Source organism: Micropterus salmoides, unplaced genomic scaffold (genome assembly GCF_014851395.1).
Source record: "Micropterus salmoides isolate LMB-PRFRI ecotype aquatic unplaced genomic scaffold, ASM1485139v1 Ms_hic_scaffold_1, whole genome shotgun sequence".
NCBI lineage: Eukaryota > Metazoa > Chordata > Actinopteri > Centrarchiformes > Centrarchidae > Micropterus > Micropterus salmoides.
Window position 1 is genome coordinate 9,798,713 of NW_024040040.1, and position 21,288 is coordinate 9,820,000.

The following is a 21,288-nucleotide window of genomic DNA, read 5'->3' on the forward strand; positions in this document are numbered from 1 at the left end:
TAAAAAGGTATAAAGTGCATTGTTTTGGCTAAATGGAAGATTATGAGCTGCATGTCACATGCTCACAATCAGCTTGGCGCGTTCCAATATGTTGTTAGCAGTCACGTGATTCAGATGACGCTCAAAATTCAGAATGACGCAGGAAGGGAAGGGAAAGACAGACAGGACAACATAGAGGACAGCATGTACTCTGCCAGTTGCTGCCTACTCATTGTATCGTCCCAGTCAACGTGTGTATGAAATATGGAATCGCCCAGTGCATTCTTTAATTATTGCTTAAAACATATCTTAAGGTGCCAATGACGTTTGAGTCAAAGTGTCACCTATTCAGTGTCCGACCATCTGTGAAATATGGTCACAATCTTCTCTTCTTTTTCTGAGTTATGGTGTTGAATAATGACCAAAAAAGTGTTTTTCTAGGACATCCTGATGTCAAAGTTGAGTCAACGATTAATAAACTTCATCTCCAAAGTCAAGTCGAAGTTTGTGCCTAGTTTAAAGAAATCCCTTACAAGCATTTCTAAGAAATCGCGTTCACGAGAATGAGACGGAAGGACGGACAACCCGCAAACATAATAAAAGCCTACAACGGTACTAAAGCCTGAAACTTCCGCTTGCACTGTGGCATTTATACTTCTCTGTTTTTGCAGGGGAAGATTGTTGCATTACAGTATGCTGTTTAAATCAATGTTCCTCTGTTTCATTCAAATGTACCACATCATCAGACCTGATGCCACACGATAAAATGCACTTTTTTTTTGGCAAAAGCTGCTAATTTTGGCTAATCCACTTGGAAATTTTCATTAGTAATTATACTCATTTCTGAAAATGTGGTTATGATTTAAACCCCCCCCATTTCACTTTCTATTATTTTCTGTTCCAGTGTTTCAGTGACTCCACTATAACCTCGTCTATCCTGTGTGTAAGTCGTACCTCACTCCTCAACGTCAGGTTCTCCTCCTCCAGCTCCTGCAGCTTGCTCTGCAGGGACTCCAGCTGGCTCAGTGCTGCGGCGGCGGTGGTTCCCCCCGGTGGCTGAGGCTGCCGCAGCGGCGTGGACACGCTGGAGTCGGTCTCGCTCTCCTCCGAGACGCTGGCCACAATGCGCAGCAACTCGTCCTTCTTACTAAGCTCATGCTGCAGCTGGTGAACCTGGCCGGCGAGGAAAGGTTTGGACAGAGCGATTACTGAGTTTGTAATATTTACTATTTGCATTACAGCTAAAACATTTGAGAATCTAATTGCTAACCAATTATCATAGTACATTTTAGTTTACGCATTGTATAATAGTGCATTAATCATGTCTATACATTTACATTGGTTGCTTTTTTCCTTTTAAATGCATTTACTTTAAATATCTTTCATAATTAAAATGGCTTTCAGGTCCATTTAAAATATCGCACTCACCACTATCTCTTTTTTGTGTCTGTGATTACTGTTTACTTCTAATAACTCGCATGTGTAAGCTACCTGGTCCAGGGCCTGTGTTAGCTGCTCCTCTAAGGCCTCGTTGCGTTCCTGCAGCAGGTGGTTCCTCTGCAGCAGTGACTGACCGATCCGAGCCGCCAGCTCCAAGTCTCTGTCCCGCTGTCCAACAAGAGCACGCAGAGTCAATCAGACAATTACTGTAGACGCTGCTCCTTAACAGAAAACAAAGTGTTACAATTGAGGGGACACCCACCTCAGCCAACAGGTGCGTGACCACTTCCATTTCATTGTATGTCTTGGTCATCTGTTCCACGCGATCACCACTGAGGACTGGCAAGAAAAAAAATATTATTTTTAGGAGACATGCGAGCAAACACGCACATGCAATCTATTAGACGCATTGTGGCATGTGCATGCAAAATGTGCATTCAGGAAACACACAAACAAACAAAAAACTACTATACCACTTCAACCTATTGGGACACACTTCTGTAGCGTGCCACCTTTACTTACTACATAATAAAATGTTCTGACCACAAGCAACGTGAACATCCACTAGTTCAAAATCTGCGTATTTACTGTACATTTCTCTGTGTGCCACTGGAGTTGGCATCAGCAGCCCATGATGAACCAGTGTGGCTCAAACATGTGCCGGTTATTTTGCTGAAACACTACTGCAGCCATTTGATGACATAGCACCACAACCTGGCAATGTGGTTGCTAGTGGTCTGAATGTAATCAAGCCACAATACTGACATTAAGAGACTGCACACACACACACACACACACATAGTACTACAAGCTGTGTACAGTGGCAGACAGCAGACCTATACTACGCAAATCTCTTGTCTGCGGTCATCTACGTGCAAAAGAAAGCAGAGAGGGGAGCTACAGGTCTGTGGCTCTGGACTGATTCCAGAGAGAAGTGCAGCAGTCAGAGCCACATTGTGGACCGAGGCCCCGCTCTCACACTGGAGCTAAACGAAGAAGATGCAGGGTGGAACAGGTAGAGAGAGAAAGATACCTTTGGAGAGGCTCTGAGAGCCGGGGTGGGAATAAGAGGAGGGCTCCAAAGCAAGATACGCTAGTGAGGGAAAGGAGAGAGACAAGAAGGGAAGGATCAGAAGGTGTACAAGCAACCAGCTTGGTCTAAGATGAAAGGGACAAAAAGAGACAGGAAGGAGGAAAGAAGCAGCACAGAGAGGTAAGACGAAGAGAGAAGGAAGAAGCTCAGGGTGAAAGCAGAAGCTTCAATAAATCAATTTCAGATAGAAACATTAGTTTGTCGAGAGTCAGAGAATCTACACAGCAATTAGTGCGGTCCGCTTTTAGCACCTGAGTGGGTGTCACCAGCGCTGCACCGCTCCCCCTTCCACCTGTTTAGAGAAAAATGGCAACTCCAATCATTTAAACATTGCCTTTTTACCAAGAATCATTTCATAGACTGAGAACAGACTCCAGACTCTGCACCTAAATGTAGTCCCTCACAAAACTCCATGTTAAATACTTTCTTTGCTGTGTTACCACACCTTGTTTCACCATATTTGATTGCAACACTTACATATGTATAGAAAAATAAGACAAGTATTTTGAATAGCATTGATACTATAAATGGAATATGGCAAATTATAAAATACACTAGAAACTAATAGATAAATTCTGAATTGACTATGGCGGACGAAGAAGATCCATAGTAAAGTGCAGTTACTTTATATTGTTTATAAGAAAAGACCTGGAACTATTGTCTGCAATCAAAGTATTATATGGTATTCATGCACTCCTTAACCACACAAAAGACTGACAGATGACGCTGCAAATGTTTGTAGCTCAATTTATCTTATGTACACTCATTGTGCTGAAACAAGCTACAAGGAACTGAATTTAATAAGCAGCGCTAGAAAGACTCAAGTGAAGCAGCTGCTCAAATGCATGAGCTCTGTAGTCCGGTAACCTGAGGCCCGCGGTGACCTCTGAATCTGGACACCGCACACCCTTCCAACAACAGACGGTTAAAAATAACTTCCGCCCAACAGAGCTATCTTTGTTACACAAAGGAAGAAGAATACTGTGCATACACAACGCATATAATCTCTCAAGTTAATGTACATTTGACACAACCCACACGCATAGTGAAACACTAGTGTGGGTTGTGTTCACTTGTAAAGTACAGTGACTGAACTCTGGCCACAACACACTGCATAACTACAAAGTCCAGTGAGTTACAAAATAGTACTTGGAGTGCACGCATACTCACACACAGTGCAATGGTCAGTGGGTGACTGCTTAAGAAACACTGTAGACCTTTTGAATTAAGGTTGGTTGGACCTTTGGCCCTAATAAACTTGCTACACCAGCTGCAAGTACAACATTTGTTTATTTGAGTAATTCCATCCATCCATTGTCAACCGCTTATCCTGCGGGGGGGCTGGAGCCAATCCCAGCTTACATCAGGCGAACGGCAGGGTGCACCCTGGACAGGTCGCCAGTCCATCGCAGGGCCTATTTGAGTAATTTTAACAGCCAATTTCAATGCTTAGTTTAATAAATACTTTTTACTTGAACACAAAAAAAGCTGATTTAAACATCCAGGATCAGATTTTCTCTCTCGAATGTGAAAGTCAAAACAAACAATGCTGTACATTCCAATTATTATTATTTTTTTGTTAAACTATAAAGTAGCTACTCCATAGTAGGGCTGGGCGAAATGGCCAAAAATGTTGTCACGATAAAATGTGTCATATCATTCGATATTTATAATTATCACGATAAATATCAAATAATTTCATTCAAGTTTAAAGGGTGATTTTTGCTCGCAAGTGAAAGTTGAAGAAACCAGATGATTAACACTTGATGCTAAACAATGGATCACTTAACAATTGTGAGGTAGAACATTCTAAACAATTATGATAATTATTTTTTTAAGTCCCTTTTCTTCAACAAAATAAATATCAAAATAGAAAAAAATAAGTATCAATTTGTTTGTGATTCAGATGAATTAAATCAAACATTTATTGAACATTTGTTATATAGTTATTGCGGAAAATTATGTTGTGATAATTATCATTATTGATTTATTGCCCATAGATCTTACACTTGTGTTGCTGATGTGGTTTCATGAGATTTGGATCAGGCACAGGACACATGAGGTCAGAGTTTCCAAGACCAGAATACATTAGAAGCAGGCTAATGCTTTCTCCATGTGTCTCAAGACTCATCGCTTTACACTGACAAAACCACATGCTCGTATTTAAAATCAGACCACAGACCAAGCTGCAGCCACAAGATCTGGTTGTATTTGGACTGTTTAATATATGGGGTTCACTGCATTGTGATTTTTCCAATAAACATACTTTGCATTTGCATAAAGTTTTAATTGTCTAAAGTTTCTAGTATTCAAACAGCATTTTTGTTTAGTCAGCATTAAACAGCTCCCTCTTCCAATTTCACAACATGACACAAAAATGGGATGCTTGATACCCGAGATGCTTGTATCATGATCAGTATTGTAATATGTAGGCTATTTGCACGTTGTCAGCACAGCATTGTTTAAATATATAAAAACCACACTCCTCTAAGTGCTCTCACGCATTTCATCATGGATCAGGCACTATTAATAGGCCGTGTATGATTTTACACTGCAGAAGTAGAGCAAATGTTTCACCGAGCAGGAATGTGACTCCCTTACTGTACCCCGTCTCTCACACGTGCAGCTGAAACACACACATACACAGCAACTGAACACACATCCTATACAAAATCACGGAAATAAAAGAATTCTGAATCTACCGTGTTACGCCTGATATCATAAATCTTCTGTTCTGTTCTTCTGCACGTGTTCAGGTCAGGTGTAATCACATAATGCTTTTCATTAAACACCAAACGAAGCAAACAAAAAGGTTTCAAACACAGAGCGGAAATATGCTTTTTTGTGAGAAAAACATAAGACAGGAAGTGGCGTCGATCCAACCACTAGTAACACTGCTCCCGCACACCACACGCTTGTGTAAATGTAAACACATAAGCATTCATTGAGACTGACACACTTCCTGTTTTTCAAGGCTTCCACCTAAACACTGTACACACACACACACACACACACACACACACACACACACACACACAGACAGACAGACAGACACAAACTTTCGCTTCCACCTTGTCACGTTCTGCTTGACCTTGCAGACGTGATTAAAGCTGCTTCTGCAGTCACACCAGCTCGCGTCTCTCTCTCTCTCTCTCACCTTCCATGGTGAAGTTATCGTAAACCTCTTCTTTGGGGATGTTTAAAACCGGCATGGTCCGACTCCTCTCTTTACTGTCCTGTCTTTATTCTCTACCACTCTCACCCACTCTCCCTCAATCCCTCCCTTCCTCGTCACTCTCTGTCCCGTGACCCTCGCTTTGAACTCAGCTACACTTAACCCTGGCTGGATCACTGGATTCCTCTTGTCCTCACTGTCTCTCACTGTCCCTCACACACACACACACACACACACACTCTGCCCGCCACTGGCTTGACCAATCAAATGAAAGAAGACAGAGAGAGACAGAAATTTAAAACACACACACTTACTCATGTAGCGGAAAGTCTCCTCTGCCAGCACGGGTGAGATGGCATTGTGCTGGACGGGGCCTTCGTCCGGAGAGCAGCTCGGGGAGACCGCCCAGTCTTGGCTGTCTGACAGGTAGACGGAGCCGGCCGAACCCGAGCCCAGCGAGCCGGATCCGTAATGCTTCCCGCTGCTGCCAAGCCCCTCATCTGTGGGTTAGGAGACAGACATAATCCAGCGTCCAGCATCCAATGATTACTTGACAGATCAAGCATCCTTTAGATTCAATTATCTTCCACACTGACAAACATGAACATAAATGCCCAACATTATCATCAATCAATTAACTGACTGATAGTTTTAGCGTTAATGTCATTTACAGTCCCCACAAACATATCGTTGGCTCCGGTGCGCTGTTTTAAATTTGGAATTGGCTTTCTTGCTGAGTGAGAGAGTGAGAGATTTAACCCATTCTCGTGTCTGTCCACACAAAAATATGTAGCTACATCCGGGAGACGGTGAGCTTAGCTTAGCATAAAGACTGAAAGCAGGGGGAAACAGCTAGCCTGGCTCTGTCCAAAGGTTAACAGAATCTGCCGACCACCACTCTAAAACTCACAAGGTAATGCAACCTGTTATATCTTGTTTGTTCAATCCGTGTTAAAACAAAAGCTTGTGGTTTTACAGAAGCTTATGAGTGGGTTATTATATACTACATGGTTCAACAAGCTAAGTTTAAGACTTTTGAACATGTTTCACAGGCATAACTTATTATTGCTGAAAACTGACACTTGTCCTTTGTCTATGAGTCTGATGGTTCTGACTGAAACTCGGTCAAAAAACAGTTACAATAAGCTTAGTTTGTAGGTGTGTAAGGTCTCCTGACAGCCCACAATCAAAAACAGAAACATTTTATAGCTAACATAACTACTAAAGAAAATATTCAAGACTTTTTTAGGACGTTCTAATTATTCTAAACTATATTATTATATCCATTTTGGTGGGGAAACTAGATGTAATTTTTCAAGCCCACCACATACCCTGTCTGGACAGAGTCAGGCTAGCTGTATCTGGGTAGCTGTACCAGGCCTTCCAGTCTTTATGCTAAGCTAACCCTATAGCCTCCAGGCATTAGCTTCAAATTAAACATACAGACACAAGAGTGCCAGCTATCTTCTTCTCTAACTCTCGGCAAGAAAGCAAATAAGCGAATTTTCCAAAATGCCAAACTATTCCTTTAACTTTGGTCTCTCTGAATTTTGAAATTACACTAAATACAATTATACTGACAGACTGTAGGAAGTGACTGTTTATACTATAATGTAATTATTCAGTTGATGAAGGCCATAATCGCCTACAATACTGTAATACTGTTGATATATAAAGACAAATGGACTGTATTGTATAGTATATTATACTATATTGTGTGTGTATATAGTGGATATTATATTGAAAACAAATCACAGCTTTACCATGTTATCATGCATCATTAACAATGCTTTTATTTTGTCAAAACATAGTAGCCCTGGTAAGATATCAGACTGCAGTGTGTTTTGAGGACACATGCGGGCTGATAAAGCATTTTAATATTTGTGTGTTTCTTGGCTCAGGCAATATACAAGCAAATGTCCTTCCACTTGAGCAAATATGTGGTTTACTGGGACAGATGGGGCTAACTATAGCATCAAGCCCCCCAAAGACAGAGCATAATGTACTTCAGGGCAGCGTGACATTGGCAGAGCATCATTTGAAATTTGCACACAAAGCTGACGTCGCACTGTCAGCATTCGTTTGATGCGCGACGCAGCTGCACACAGAACAAAACGCCCAACCTGTCTCAGTGCTCGACTCTTTCTTCTCCACCGCCCGGGGTTTGGCTTCAAACATGTCCTGCCCTTGGAGCGGTAGGGGGGGTCCCCGCTCGCAAACACAAAGCTGGACAGAAAACGGGAGCACCTGTGCGACATCACATCCTGGTCCTGCGCCGATGTGTGGTGCCTACGCACACACCTTTACCTGCGGAGAGAAAGGTGAGGCGTGAAAGCAGCAATGGTGGTGTGTGTGTGTGTGTGTGTGTGTGTGTGTGTGTGTGTGTGTGTGTGTGTGTGTGTGTGTATGGAACTCCTCTGACTCCAGGCTATATTTTCTTCTTCCCACTTGGCTGCTGCCATTTAAAGCCAGATGGGTGTTTTTCCACTTGGACATTTAAACCACTGATTGTCTGGCATCTCTTTCAGGGTTTGTCAGATCGATCTTAGATGTCACACCCATTTAAACTACATCAGTCAAGCCTTAAACTCCCAAGGAGCTGCAGGATCTCTACTCTCTTCCTTCTATCTGACGAAAGGCATTTTTAAGATATACAGTATAAAAGTCACTCATTAAGCTTCAGCAGTTAAAGTTAAACCAGGCCAGCTGCTGTAACTCAGATGTATTTTCATTTCCTTCTTATGTGCAACATACTATTTTAAACATAGGTGTCATTTACACTGGGGACATGTCCCCACCACTTTTTGAATGCATTTGTTAAAAATGTTCTGAAAAATAGTTTGCAGCAAGAAATGTTTTGAGATTTTTTTGGCACAATAAGAAAACATGCAATGCTTAAGCTATAAAAAAAATATTTACTGATTACTGTATTATATTCCATTATATTTTTATATTCTGAATTGTCAACAGCCATCTGAATTAGTGTTTCCCTCTATATAAATAAAGACATTTATTGGTGCAGAAAATGTCTCCAGAATGCGGGAAGTTAAGTGTTTAATGCTCAAAATCTTATGAATGAATATTTCTTTTAAAGGGTATTAAAATATCTTCTAGTCTTGTTCTCATGACCCCAATATTCTGCTTTGTCACGTCTCGTGTGTCTTGTCACAACTCTAATCTGAGCCCTTAAACGTCCACACCACTTTTCAACACTAGTGACGTCCTTGGGGGGCAGATGGATGAGAGAGGGCCCTCCCACATCCTGCTGCCTTTCTCTGGAGGAATGAGACAGGAGGGCCTTAAAGGGATGAGCTCTCTATAGAGAATTTAGAAAATGAAAGACATCTGACCTGCTGTGGACACATGCTTGTTGTTGGCATCCACCTTTGGTGTTCATTGTCTTTCAGTAGTCTGTCACACCTAAACGGCTATCACTGCTTTTATTATATTTATTTACATATTTCTTCTGTACCAAATTACCCGCTGCTGCCGGAAACATTAAAAACATTAAGTAAACAGGGATTGCAGCAATTTAGTGTTTCATTTCCATAAACTAAGGAGGCTTGCGAGAGACATTCAATGATAAATGAAAATCTGAGCAGCAGAGGTCAAGATATTGTGACTTTTAGCCCTAGTGATGCCCTAAATACTCTGGCTCCTACACTTCCCATAATGCTATTGATAGCATTTTTCATAACATCCTTCCGGCCTGATAAACACTTGCATGTTTCAAGCTCCTCATCTCCAGTTTGTTATGTCCACTTTAAGTTAAAAATGTCTCCAAGCCCAAGCTGAGACAAACCTGATGACTGATCACTATGAAATCATCGGGGTTATTTTCTCAAACTATCTGGAAAGCTACAGACTGTTTTCATAGGCTGAGTAGTCTCCCTCAAAGTGGATAGAGGTGTGTGTTATTGTGAATTTATGTTGTGAAGAGTAAAGAGGAGAAACTGTTTTTATAAGAAAAAGCCATGACGAGCTACTTTACTAAGAGGATACTGTGCATTAGCATAGCGCCTACCATCATTTACAATCCCAGCACCATCTGCATCCCTGACCTTAGTGCCTGGTCTGTGCATGCAGACCGATTACATGCATATCTGTGTGGCTGTGTGTGTATCAGTAAGCATGCCTGTGCAAAGACAGAGTCCTTGGGCAACATTCATCCTCTGCTTACATAACAGTGAGGCTGAAACTGTTTGCTCCATAAAGAGATTATTGTGAGGCACGCAATGCCGCAGCCTAAATGTGCTGTTTAGCATTAGAGGCCTGGCAGATACACTGTACTGACCCACTAATGACACTGATATTGGCTTTATAATAGTCACGTTCATATTAGAGCTAGGAGCAATCCTGTGTACAAAATACTGCATAAATTAATCATCTTCAAAAGAAATCCATTATGTCCATACTCATCATGGAAACATCGTTCAGATGCAAGTTTCTTCTTCGTTTCCATGATATAAAGTGCCTGTGAGTCATCTCATGAGTAACGCTATAACAGACAGACAGGTTCTTGTTTGAGATGCAGCCCGATATTCTGATTTGGAGAAGTAATATTTTAGACATTAAAATAGCAAGAGATGCACTTCTAGTCCCAGGGCCTCTTTAACTTCTTGACAAGGTTAAACAAAAATATAGATAGACAAAACACACAACACAATTTCCATTAGATCACCATTCTGACCACAATCTGAAAAACCACCACTTAATGTTGGTAACAAATTATTGCCAGGTGTAAAATGTCAGCACAGCAGCCCTGCAAGTAACTCTGTAAAACACAGACAACACAGCAGCATTATACACAACACTAGTCAGGCCCAGCTGTCCCAGAGAGACTGTCTGCTTACATCAGCTTTTCTACAGACTTTATCTCCCTTCATGTCTAATCTGAGCGTCAGCTGATGCTCTTATCCAGAGTGACCTACAACAAGTGCAGCCGAATAAATGTCAGAATCTGAATACCATGCTCGTATTTATAAGCTGAGGTCAAAGCAAATAGCACAACGCTACAAACTACAAGGAGTTCTTTCCCCTCCACACCTGAAACTCTAACCTCAATTTGTGTAAATGTGGAAAGATATCCTTCTAGGCTTTTCTGTTGTTTCCAGTTGCCAGTCATTTGCCGTGCTTCGCCGTCTCCATATGTGCTGTATCACAGCGTCTGCACTCAGGCCATCTTAAATCTGACAGGGCCTGCTTCAAAAGACATAGCAGCATGTGACACTGACTGGACCGGAGACGTTAACGAAACAACCAGAAACCTCTTAATGGAACATCAGCAGACTTCCCTCGCCATGCTGTGCCAAAAGTACGGCTGTCTTTTTGCACTTTGGTAAACACCGACTGACATTATTCCCCATTTTCTGACTAATAAACCATCTACTGTATCTACTAGTCAGTTAACGTACCTATGAGGAAAATAGGACTAATAACTTTTTAATGAATCCTCATGGGGTCAAGTTTCCAAGTCGGCATGACATCAACACACCACCAAATTTTACATGTAATGCAACTCTCCTTCTGTCATCTTCCAGTGCCTTGATGGGCTGTGTATTGTTATCCAGTGCTGCTTCATGATATCATTTACGTGCAGACTTACCAAAAAGATCCACAGTGTAAAATAAATATATGTTAAATTATCATGATTTTAATATAAGTATCGTTGACTAACGACACTTCCAGACCTAACTGCAAACAGACTGTTTCTTTATACAGATTATATATATATAATGTTATATATTTATATGTATAATAAATGTTATCGGATCATATGAAGGCTACGAGCCACCGATGATGTTTATTGTTGTTAAGATAGCTAACCTATAAACAAAAACGTTTAGCAGGCCAGCTATGATTTACCGTTATGAGCTAAACCAACAGATCAGATTAGTTGTTGGTCCTTTATCAAAATCTCCTTGATTTTAATCCACTATTAATATATTTGCTAAATATTTAGCATTAAGTTAGCTAACGCAAGGTTTCACATGTATGCTGGGCGCGGATGACAACTGTTAAAGCCACCGACAAACTGGCAGCCTCCCTCACTAGAGGTGACTAATACTAGCATTAAATGAATGAAAGGTAATGTTTAATTTTAATAAAACGTACCTATGTCAATGTTACTCCTCAGCATGGGCAAGTCCAGTGTTCACGCCGTGTGTATCGATCCTTCACCAGAGCCTGAAACAATAGACGGGAAGGGAGGGAGGTGGCAAAACAACCGTCATAAACGTGCGACAGCGAGCTGGGTGACGTTTTTATCAGGCGACAAGTATCTGTGTCAAATTAAAAGTCCTGTGAGAAGAAAAATAAATTTTCTCTTTGGGGTGTTATGCGCGTCGACACTGACAGTATACCCCGGTACTTTCTGCACACCCCGTTATAAAATAATGTGAACTTTATAGACAAAACGAGGTTTAGGATGTCAGACTCTCCTTGGTGTTTTTAACTTGTTTACGTCGAAGAGGTGCAGCTGTCGAGGGGAGAAGGTAAGCAGCTTCGTTTTTATTATTACAGGGTTACTTAAATAAATATAAGACCCATTTTTAACTGAGCTAGCTCGATGCTTGAACCATGCAAACATTATCTACATTAGGAGTAAGGTAAGCCGAGCTGGACTGTCCTTCACATAGTTAAAAATCAAGAAATGTAAAATAATGTTACCAAAATGAAACGATTCGCCTGTTCGTTTGCTAATATTCATTAACAGGCGACGTTAACCCTCTGTTTGCATTATAGCTTCGTCTGATTAAACTAAAATGGCTGCAGTTAATCTAACCTTGAAGTGGGATTGAATCTGAAATTATTGGTGGGTTTTTTGGATTGTATTCAAGATTCAACACTTGTTGACACATCACCTCGTCTTTGTAACGTTACACCATAAACAAAGACCCCTGAGCAAAACATTGATATTAACGCGCAGCCCTGTGACCAAACACCGGACTTTCATTCACACTTTTTGTTCCGACGCCACTGAGTCGACTGGCCGGACGGGGATCTCCGCCGGTGAATCACTCGCATCACATCTCCTCCGATCCTTAGATCAGCTGATGCAGCCAGGTGAGGTGCAGGCGGAGGGATGAATGGCTGATGTTGGAGGGAAGCTGGCTGCTTAGTGGAGGATCCTCCGTTTGTCTCATATTACACTGACTGCGCATCGTCGTCCCGTCTCCCGCGGCCTGTGAGCGGATGAATGCCAAAGCCTCTGATTTCACCATCGCCAAAAGGACTCCATGTCTTTCTTGGTAAGATTATCGCGCTGCATGGATTTTGCTTTGTGCCTCACCGAGTAGATGTATCACGAATCAGTTTGCTCATGCTGATGCCTCTGGTGGGATGTGGCAAATTCAATCAGTCTTTCAAGTGTGTTTAAAAAACAATAGTAAGTGCTTTCAGATAGGATGCACCAAAATGTATGAAATTTGAGTTATATGAGCTGTCAGATATTCTTTAGATAGCTTATCTGAGAATGTAAACCCTTTGCATTTACGGATATATTATAAGCTAATATCACAATCACATTTATTGCCAAGTTGTTTCTACATATACAAGGAATATTGGCAGCCAGGTGCGCAACAACAGTAAACATAAACCTATAGAAATATAAAGATATCTAAAACATATGAGAATATATACAAGTATTTACATGTGCAATAGAAGAATCGGAGTCATGAAAGTCAGAGTCAGTGGGGGTCCCGGTCTTGTTGATGATGTATATGAAAACATTAGATATTAATATTGGCTGTCAGTGCATCCCTCACATCTAATTATGTATGCAGCTCTTATCTTTCTCTGTTGGGGCACATCAGTGAGTCAGCCGCCTCTTTGTTGCCTGTTATCATCACTCTAATTCTCTCACCACTTCCAGTGTTTTAAAAAAAATGCCCTGTAAGTGCCTTCACAGCCCATTTCCCAGATGCTTGCCGCATCTCTGAACCCCCCCTCCTGACCTCCCCGAGGCAGTTTATCACCTTCCACTTCCAAGCTCCGTGTTTCCTCTCCACTCTTCCTTGTCCTTGTAGGGCATGTCTCACCTGTGCTCCTTACCCTCCCCTTCCCGCCCTTCACCAGGACTGTTCCTGCATCTCCCACGCTCAGGTCCAGCCCTTGGACATAGAGGAGCGCTATGAGGACATCAGCCACCAGTTCCTGGTCAGTAGCCAAGACCCTGTCAGCATGGAGACAGGTGTCACACTGAAGCTCTGCCATCATTTCATAACTATTCATTTATCATCTATCTGAAGCTGCTTAACCCTTGCCTTAAAGCTGCAGAAGACTTGTTGTTGTAACTACTGGAATAACGTGCAGCTGTTAAAGCTTTTGGTAATGCTTAAAGGGGTACTCCATCAATTTAATATTCCATTAAGGTAAGGGGATTCACAAGATATAGATTAAAACAAGAGAGGTCAAAATTTGTTCGAGGCTGAGACATCCTGATTTTAAGTCCCTAGTATGGGTCAAGCTCCAAAAACAGTGGATACAACAATTCCCACAATGCAACTCAGTCAGGTTGTTTTTTCCTTACACATTTTATGCCTGGTGAATGCCCATACCCCTTATTAATACTCCCAGTTTATAACACAGGCTTTTTGTAATGAAGTCTCAAGCCTAAGTCAAGATAACCCAGATCATTTTGACATCATCAGGAGTTATTTTTGACATGACAAAGCTCCTCCAGAGCCACACAAGACATTATACAGCCGGCTGAATAGCACTTAACATGGCGAGTAAACTGTATAACGTGTAAAATCAGTGTAGAGACTCTTTAAAGCATCGCCTTTAATCACACATAAAAACTTTCTTTGCAGGATTTCACCATAAAGTTTGCCTGTTTCATGATATTCTTCTACTATTATAAGCCTTTTTAATGCAGTCGTTAATATTTAGTAGTAATAATATAACTACTACCTATTAATGTACAGCTAAGGTGTTTAAGGTCACTTTCCCCCTGATTATACAGACAAAATGCTGGGACAGTATGGATGGTAACTATAAAACACATTCAGCTGGTGTGTTTTAAAGCTGCATCCGAAACATCGGCCAGCTGTCTGATGTTGAAAGACAACAAGACGCTATTCTGTCCCAAAAATGTGTCTGTATCACTACAAATGCAAGCATCCATCTCTCCCTCCCTTTGGCGTCCCCTCACACATTACCCCACCACCACAGAACTGGTTATTGAGTAGGAAACATAACTAAAGCTGCAGTAAGTGATATTTTTCCTTGTACCACAGCACAAAATGATGACAGTATAACTGAAAAGGTTTTGTATTTCATTTATTTTGTGCTGAAACTTAATCCACCCCTACCCTGCCTACTCACAGTATCAGCTGCTAAGTGATGTTGCTCCAATCCAGCAGCATTTCAGTATTTTCGGTGGCACTGTTTTATCTCTTCACTAAACATTTGTGTTGGATATCTCCTGCAATTAAATAGCTTACTTGTCTGTGCTCTGAAGATGTGACCGTCTTGTTTGTACCAGTTACAGGGGAGAGACAGGCGCTCCACCACTTTGGTCCAGACTGAAATATCTCAACAACTATTGAACGGATTGCCATGAAATAAACAAATCCTTGTAACTTTGGTGATTTCTTAACTTTTCATCTGGCGCCATCATCAGGTTAACACTTGAATTTTTTAGCTGTTTTTCCCTTTTTTTTTGTTGTTGTTGGATAGGAGGGACACCTACCACCTACACAACAGCCTTTGAACAAGGACTCTTTCTTCTGGTTCTGTCATTATAGATTCAGTTCCTACTGGTCATTAATGTAATAAGAGTTTGATAACGGTCATAGAAAACGTAATGCACGTGTGGCTGCACATGTCTATATGTTTGAGTTACTTACTGAGCTACTTTATTTTCCATTCTTTGTTACCTTCAAAATAAATGCCTTATGTGTGGCGTGTATGTATGTGTGCGCAGAGCTGTGACAGTTCTGAATATACTCTGCAAGGGCCAGCAGGTGGCGATGACGTCACAGGGCTGTCAGCCGAGCCAGCCCACTACCAGCTACTGTCTGAGCTGGGTGAGAACACCACAACACACACACACACGCACTTGAATCAGACCATTACAGCAGCACTTAATTTCCCACCTGGATCTTTCACAGCAACGTCTAGGTGCAGTAAGATTTCACTTTCCAGTCAATTCTCTGTATCACAGGGAGGGGCTTCAATAACCTGAGCCAGGTGAACATGGCACGCCACATCCCTACTGGCCAGCTGGTGGCCGCCAAACATACCAACCTGGATGAGTGCACTGAGGAGGAGCTGCTGCAGCTCATGGTGAGTGAGTGCTTGTGGTTCTTCTTTTCAGAGCTTATTTTAGTGTAAAATTTTTGAGCTTCTTTCCATCTGTGTTTGTTTACATCTGATCGTGTCTCAAACCCCAGAACGAGGTTCTGCTTACCAGGCTGTTCCGTCACCCCAGCCTGCTGACCTCTCGTCTGGTTTTCAGCTCCTGCTGCCAGCTATGGGTCCTCACACCGCTCATGGCCTATGGTCAGCCACTGTCACACCTCACTTTGTGTTGTTTTGTCCCTAAAATCCATCAGATTTACTAGAGTCTGTTTTGATAAAAAATATATAATAAAAATATCTCTCTGTCGTTGTCCATTAAATTCAAAATATGTTCAAGTTTAATGGACAATAAGCAGTTTAACAGGAGAAATAAATGGAGAAATTGGTCTCAGACTATGATTCATCTGATGTAAATAATAATATAATAATAATAGTAAATTTAATATTTTGGGGTTTTGGACTGTTGGTCCGACAAAATGTGACATTTGAAGACATCACCTTAGCCTTTGAAAATTATTATGACCATTTTTCACTGCAGTCCCATAAGTTTTGGCATTAAATTGTAACCACTTAGAGATTATGAAACATAATGCTGTTTGTATTGGCAGAGAATAGCTTTTGGTGGTTTTGACATTCCTTATCAATGCATTTATTTATACAAAACCTTCTCAAGTCAAAATGATTGTGCCGCAGCCTCAAAATTCAGATAGATCACTACTGATTTTCTATGAGAAGTCATTTCCCCTCTCCTCTTGCCTGCAGGCTCTGCAGATACCTTACTAAGAACATATTTCCCAGATGGAATGAGTGAATCCCTGATAGCATACCTGCTGTACGGCGTGCTGAAGGCGCTGGAATACCTGCACCGGATGGGCTACGTTCACCGGTCAGTGGGGGACAGGAGACGTTAAAAGATATTACAAGGGAAGAAAGCTTTTGAAATCAAAAAGTTTTTTAATCTTAATGCACATATTCCTCTTCTCCTGGCAGGGGGGTGAAGGCCAGTCATATACTGCTGTCAGGGGAGGGGCGTGTCTACCTCTCAGGGCTCCACTGTGTTTACAGTATGATGCGTGAAGGCAAGAGGATGAGGGCAGTGTTTGACATGCCCCACCACAGCCCCGCCTTGTTGCCCTGGCTCAGTCCTGAACTACTGCGACAGGTCAGGACTCCCTAGATTAAGAAAGATGCTACCATATGACATGAGCTCCACTTTCTCATATTAGAGTATTTGCTCAACTAGACTACTGAACAAATGCATTATTTCCTCCTTTAATATTGTTCAAATCAAAGCTGGAGTGATGCAGTATTTCCAAATGGGGCTATTGTACCTAAAAGCTATATGTATCTCCTCTTTTTTTCAATAATAGCAATGCATATTTCAATAAGCAACAATATAGCAGTGCCAGTTATTTTAAACCTTTTTCTAATGGATTCTGTCTCCCCTCTGCTCATGGTGTTGCCCTCAGTAGGACCTGCATGGTTACGGAGTGAAGTCAGATATCTACAGTTTAGGTATCGTGGCCTGTGAACTGGTCAGCGGCAGGGTGCCTTTCCAGGACATGCCCCCGACTCAAGTAATAAAAACACTTCCGTGCATACTGCTTACAAAGAAGTGCATATTTAGCTTTAAAGGATTGGTTCATCCACAGTTTGCTTCATTGTTTGATTCTGGCTGTTCAGATGCTTCTTCAGAAGCTGCGCGGCTCCCACTGCTGCCTGCTGGACGTGGCTCCCTTCCCGTTGGGAGAGCTGGGGGGCCTGAAGGTGTCGCGGTCCGGGGTGGACTCCGGCATCGGGGAGAGCGTGGCCACGGGAAGTCTGACACACAGCGCCACCGCTCCTCCTGCCGACCGACCTCAGAGCCCAGGACCCAAAAACCACTCGGCCACCCTGCACAACCTGGTCCAGCTATGTCTGCAGCAGCAGCCCGAGCGCAGGTCATTACGTTAAAGGAACAGTCCGCTTCATTTGACAATTGAGCTGATATAATTGCATTCATATACAGTACAACAATACAGTCCTAAACGCAAATGAAAAGTGTTTGTCCTGTTTTTGTCTTCCGTAGACCGTCAGCGTCTGCACTGTTGACCCATGCCTTCTTCAAGCAGGTAGGCACTGTTGCCTGCTTTAGTCTAAAATCACTTCCTTGTGAACTTGTTGTTATGTCAACTTCCACAAGGCTTTTGCCGTCTGGAAAAATAATGTTCTGTTACAGCAAAGAAAACTACTTACTTAGGTGGAGTAAAATGTAAATCTGCACACATTAATTAATACAACACATAGAGCACTCGTGTTTAAATATATTCCATTGATTCTACTGTGTACATTAGGACTGTATATAAAGAAGCAAAAAATAGTTCATATCCACTCTGCTTGTGATAACTGCTCCTTCAGTGTTTATTCTTGTCCAAATATTTTGTTTTTATAGCAACTCATTCAAGACAATCTTAAGAATAGAAGGGAAATTCAGTGTGCCATGCAACTTGCAAAAGTTAGTCAAGAGGCTAATCATAAATGGCAACAAAGCATGCTGCCATGCTAAAATGCCGAATGTTACATGCAAAATGTCCACATTTGAACATCCAGTAGTTAATTTTAGCATATCAGCATAAAACCCAACTAGTGGTAAGAATCCTAGAATAGCAGTAAATAGCATAAGCTTTTTTTTTTTTTGCTGCTATTCACGGAGTGGCTCCATGGATGCCAGTGCTGGATGCACTGTATTCTGCGCCAGTGTTTGAGCAGAGTTGTGTTGTTCTGTGACAGGTAAAGAGGCACACCAGAGACTCCTTCCTCAGCCTCATGTACCCAGCAGTGCCGCTCACCAGCCCCGAGGACGCGCCGGTATCCTGCCCGCCCACCCCGTCCTGCCATGCTTCAACGTCAACCTCCGAGGCTGTGTGGGACTTCTCCTAACCCCAGTTCTTTACCCCCAAAATCTCCCAATCCTGACTAGCAAGCCAAACACAAGACAATCAAAGCAAGGCCAAATTCTACTGTGCTTTTATTTTGTATTATTAACCCGACTCTCTGAGCCTTTTTTAAGTAGTTTTGTAGTTTTTTATATGTTTGTCTGATGCATATGTGGAGTTCGGGTCATGGGTTTGAGACACAACTGTGAAAGTGCTGGATCAAAGACGCTGCTCTGATCATATAAAATGATATTAATAATGGACTGTCAACGAGTCCCAGGACAAAACACTAATCAGTTGACTAATAATCACGCACTTCCTCTGAGTTAAAAGGCAACTATGACTTAAAGGAAAACTCCACCCAGAAATACTTAACGTTTAAATCAGCTATTTGTGCTAAAATGTAAATGCCTGGGAACATTGTTTTTACAGTGTACTTTTCATATTTCTATGGATAATGGTTATTTTCTGGGTGACTGACCTGTTCTTCTCTGTTAAAGTCATTCAGAAAAATGAAGGACCTTGTTAACTGAATCATAAATGCATAAGTGAATACACTACAACATGTAAATCCTAAAAGTTACTGACAGAAATGATGTGAGGGTGGATTTTTCCTTTAAATTGTTATTCTGTATTCATACTGTGAATAGTGAATACTGAGGTACATAAAAAGATATTTACAACACACGTGCATATATATTCATCTATATAAGAGGTTTTCAAACTGTGAGTTGAAGGGGGCTGCGGAGTGAGAGGCGTGAGCAGCCATTTGTGTCAAAAATCGCACTCTTATCATATTTTAGATACAGAGTGACTTACACTTTCCGAGGAAACCATTATCTCTGATGCCCATCGAGAATAAACGTTCACAGATCTGCTTAGAAATTATAGGAAAAAAAACCCACTCCTTAGTAAGTTGCTGCAAACAGGAACTGCTAATAGGTAATACTTTTAATTAGGGTTGAGCGAGTACTCTGCTGAAACGAGTATCCGGTACAGATAATGTGGTTTTTACGAGTAGGAGTATCATCAGACTATATGTGTCAATATCTGTATTCTAATAAACAACATATACATAGGAACTTTTAGTTTTAAAAAAACATGTTCTCTTACTATTGTGATTAAAAACGTTGCCCTGAAGCGTAATTCTGAGGCTGTTCTGAGGCTTCAACCAATCGATTTCAGGTTTAAGTTAATCAACCGGCGTCCGTTTAAACCCCACCCATTCTTCATACAGATACGGATAAAGATAATTTAGTTGGTTGGGCAGATACAGACAATGAGAGCATGATTAAGCCCCGAATTTATATATGCATTGATTTATTTCATTCTGAATTGAAGTCTACACACTCTCCCAAATTTTAGGCGTTATTACCTTGATGCCAGTTTGAGACTGTATCAGAAATTAGACTTGATTTATTCAAAATATTCAGAAAACAATCAATTACGTAAATACATTTGTTTGTTTGAACATATATGCACATAGTGTTTATGTAGGCCTATAGTCACATTAAAATATGTTCACGTGTTTGCCCATGAGCAAATAAGACAACTTTAGTAAAACAAGCAATAGAATATATCTAGTGTTCCATGTAGGAGTTAGAAACCATCCCTGCCCTGATCATTAGTGATACACTAAATAATACTTCTACTGTGCTCTGTGACCACTTCTCCAACAATGCCTTTTTATTTGAATGAAACCTGCATTCTGAATATGGTGATCTATCTGTAACTGTGATTAAGTGTACTGTGTATGAGAACTGTGATCAGTACATATCAAACATGGTAGCTGTATGAGCCTTATAAATATATACACATATTATAAATGATATGTATATACAAAGTGTGATTTCTAAACTTTTTATTTTATTTTTTTTACCTTTGATTGATTTCTTTATAGATTCTAGTTGATAGAAAAGTGTTTGTATGTGTGTGTTTTGAAGGTACGCTCCATTCTGAAGTATACTACTTCTTAAATCCCTGAACTCTGATGGATCCTCAGAACTTGCATTTTCTTCCGTGTGGAAAAGATCCTGCTCTGAGCTCTATTTTTAATCACATTTGTAGAAAACCAACAGGTAAAAACATCACCCCATCCTTTTTCTTACTCAATGGTTTAATAATAAAACACTTGCACTCTGCTGCTCCACTAGATGGCAATACAACATCAAAACACACCGATGGAGCTCTGCCACCAAGCCCAGCCCTTAGCAACCACGTAAGTTAGCTCCACATCGACAACGTAAAGTGGGTACACTGTCGCAAACACACCGAGGAATGTGATGTATTTTTTTTAACGTTAAATACGCTATAAAAGAAACACGTATAGTGTATCGAAACTGCAGCTTGTGCCGTGTTCGCTTGTTTGGTAGTATGTTTAT

General features: G+C 41.2%; 2 protein-coding genes across 8 annotated transcripts in view; one reads left to right on the plus strand and one right to left on the minus strand.

Moving 5' to 3' along the window:
- Positions 1-11,915, minus strand: part of trak2 (trafficking protein, kinesin binding 2) — a 20,254-nt gene extending 8,339 nt beyond the window's left edge. Inside the window, exons 1-7 of one of the 6 annotated variants that reach the window (XM_038717505.1) lie at positions 11,802-11,915; positions 7,811-7,994; positions 6,002-6,187; positions 2,453-2,512; positions 1,682-1,758; positions 1,471-1,587; positions 934-1,152 (exon numbers count right to left, since the gene is read on the minus strand). In XM_038717505.1, coding sequence (XP_038573433.1) covers positions 934-1,152; positions 1,471-1,587; positions 1,682-1,758; positions 2,453-2,512; positions 6,002-6,187; positions 7,811-7,865 — 714 coding nt within the window. In that variant the 5' untranslated portion in view covers positions 7,866-7,994; positions 11,802-11,915. Of the gene's footprint in view, positions 1-933; positions 1,153-1,470; positions 1,588-1,681; positions 1,759-2,452; positions 2,513-2,763; positions 2,805-5,214; positions 5,782-6,001; positions 6,188-7,810; positions 7,995-11,801 lie in introns of those variants that run through there. The other 5 variants (XM_038717512.1, XM_038717522.1, XM_038717548.1 and 2 more) reach the window with 5 other exon arrangements.
- Positions 11,916-11,978: 63 nt separating this feature from the next.
- On the plus strand, positions 11,979-20,750 carry stradb (STE20 related adaptor beta). Of its 2 annotated transcripts, none has more exons than XM_038717575.1 (12): positions 11,979-12,181; positions 12,735-12,937; positions 13,715-13,844; positions 15,616-15,718; positions 15,856-15,977; positions 16,085-16,193; positions 16,755-16,878; positions 16,983-17,154; positions 17,465-17,569; positions 17,676-17,932; positions 18,061-18,103; positions 18,762-20,750. In XM_038717575.1, the coding sequence occupies exons 2-12, from the start codon at positions 12,882-12,884 to the stop codon at positions 18,909-18,911; spliced, it is 1,371 nt and encodes a 456-aa protein (XP_038573503.1). In that variant the 5' UTR covers positions 11,979-12,181; positions 12,735-12,881; the 3' UTR covers positions 18,912-20,750. The 2 variants fall into 2 exon arrangements, with proteins under 2 accessions (XP_038573503.1, XP_038573511.1); XM_038717583.1 differs by having other exon boundaries at positions 11,982-12,181; positions 13,764-13,844.
- Positions 20,751-21,288: the final 538 nt, after the last annotated feature.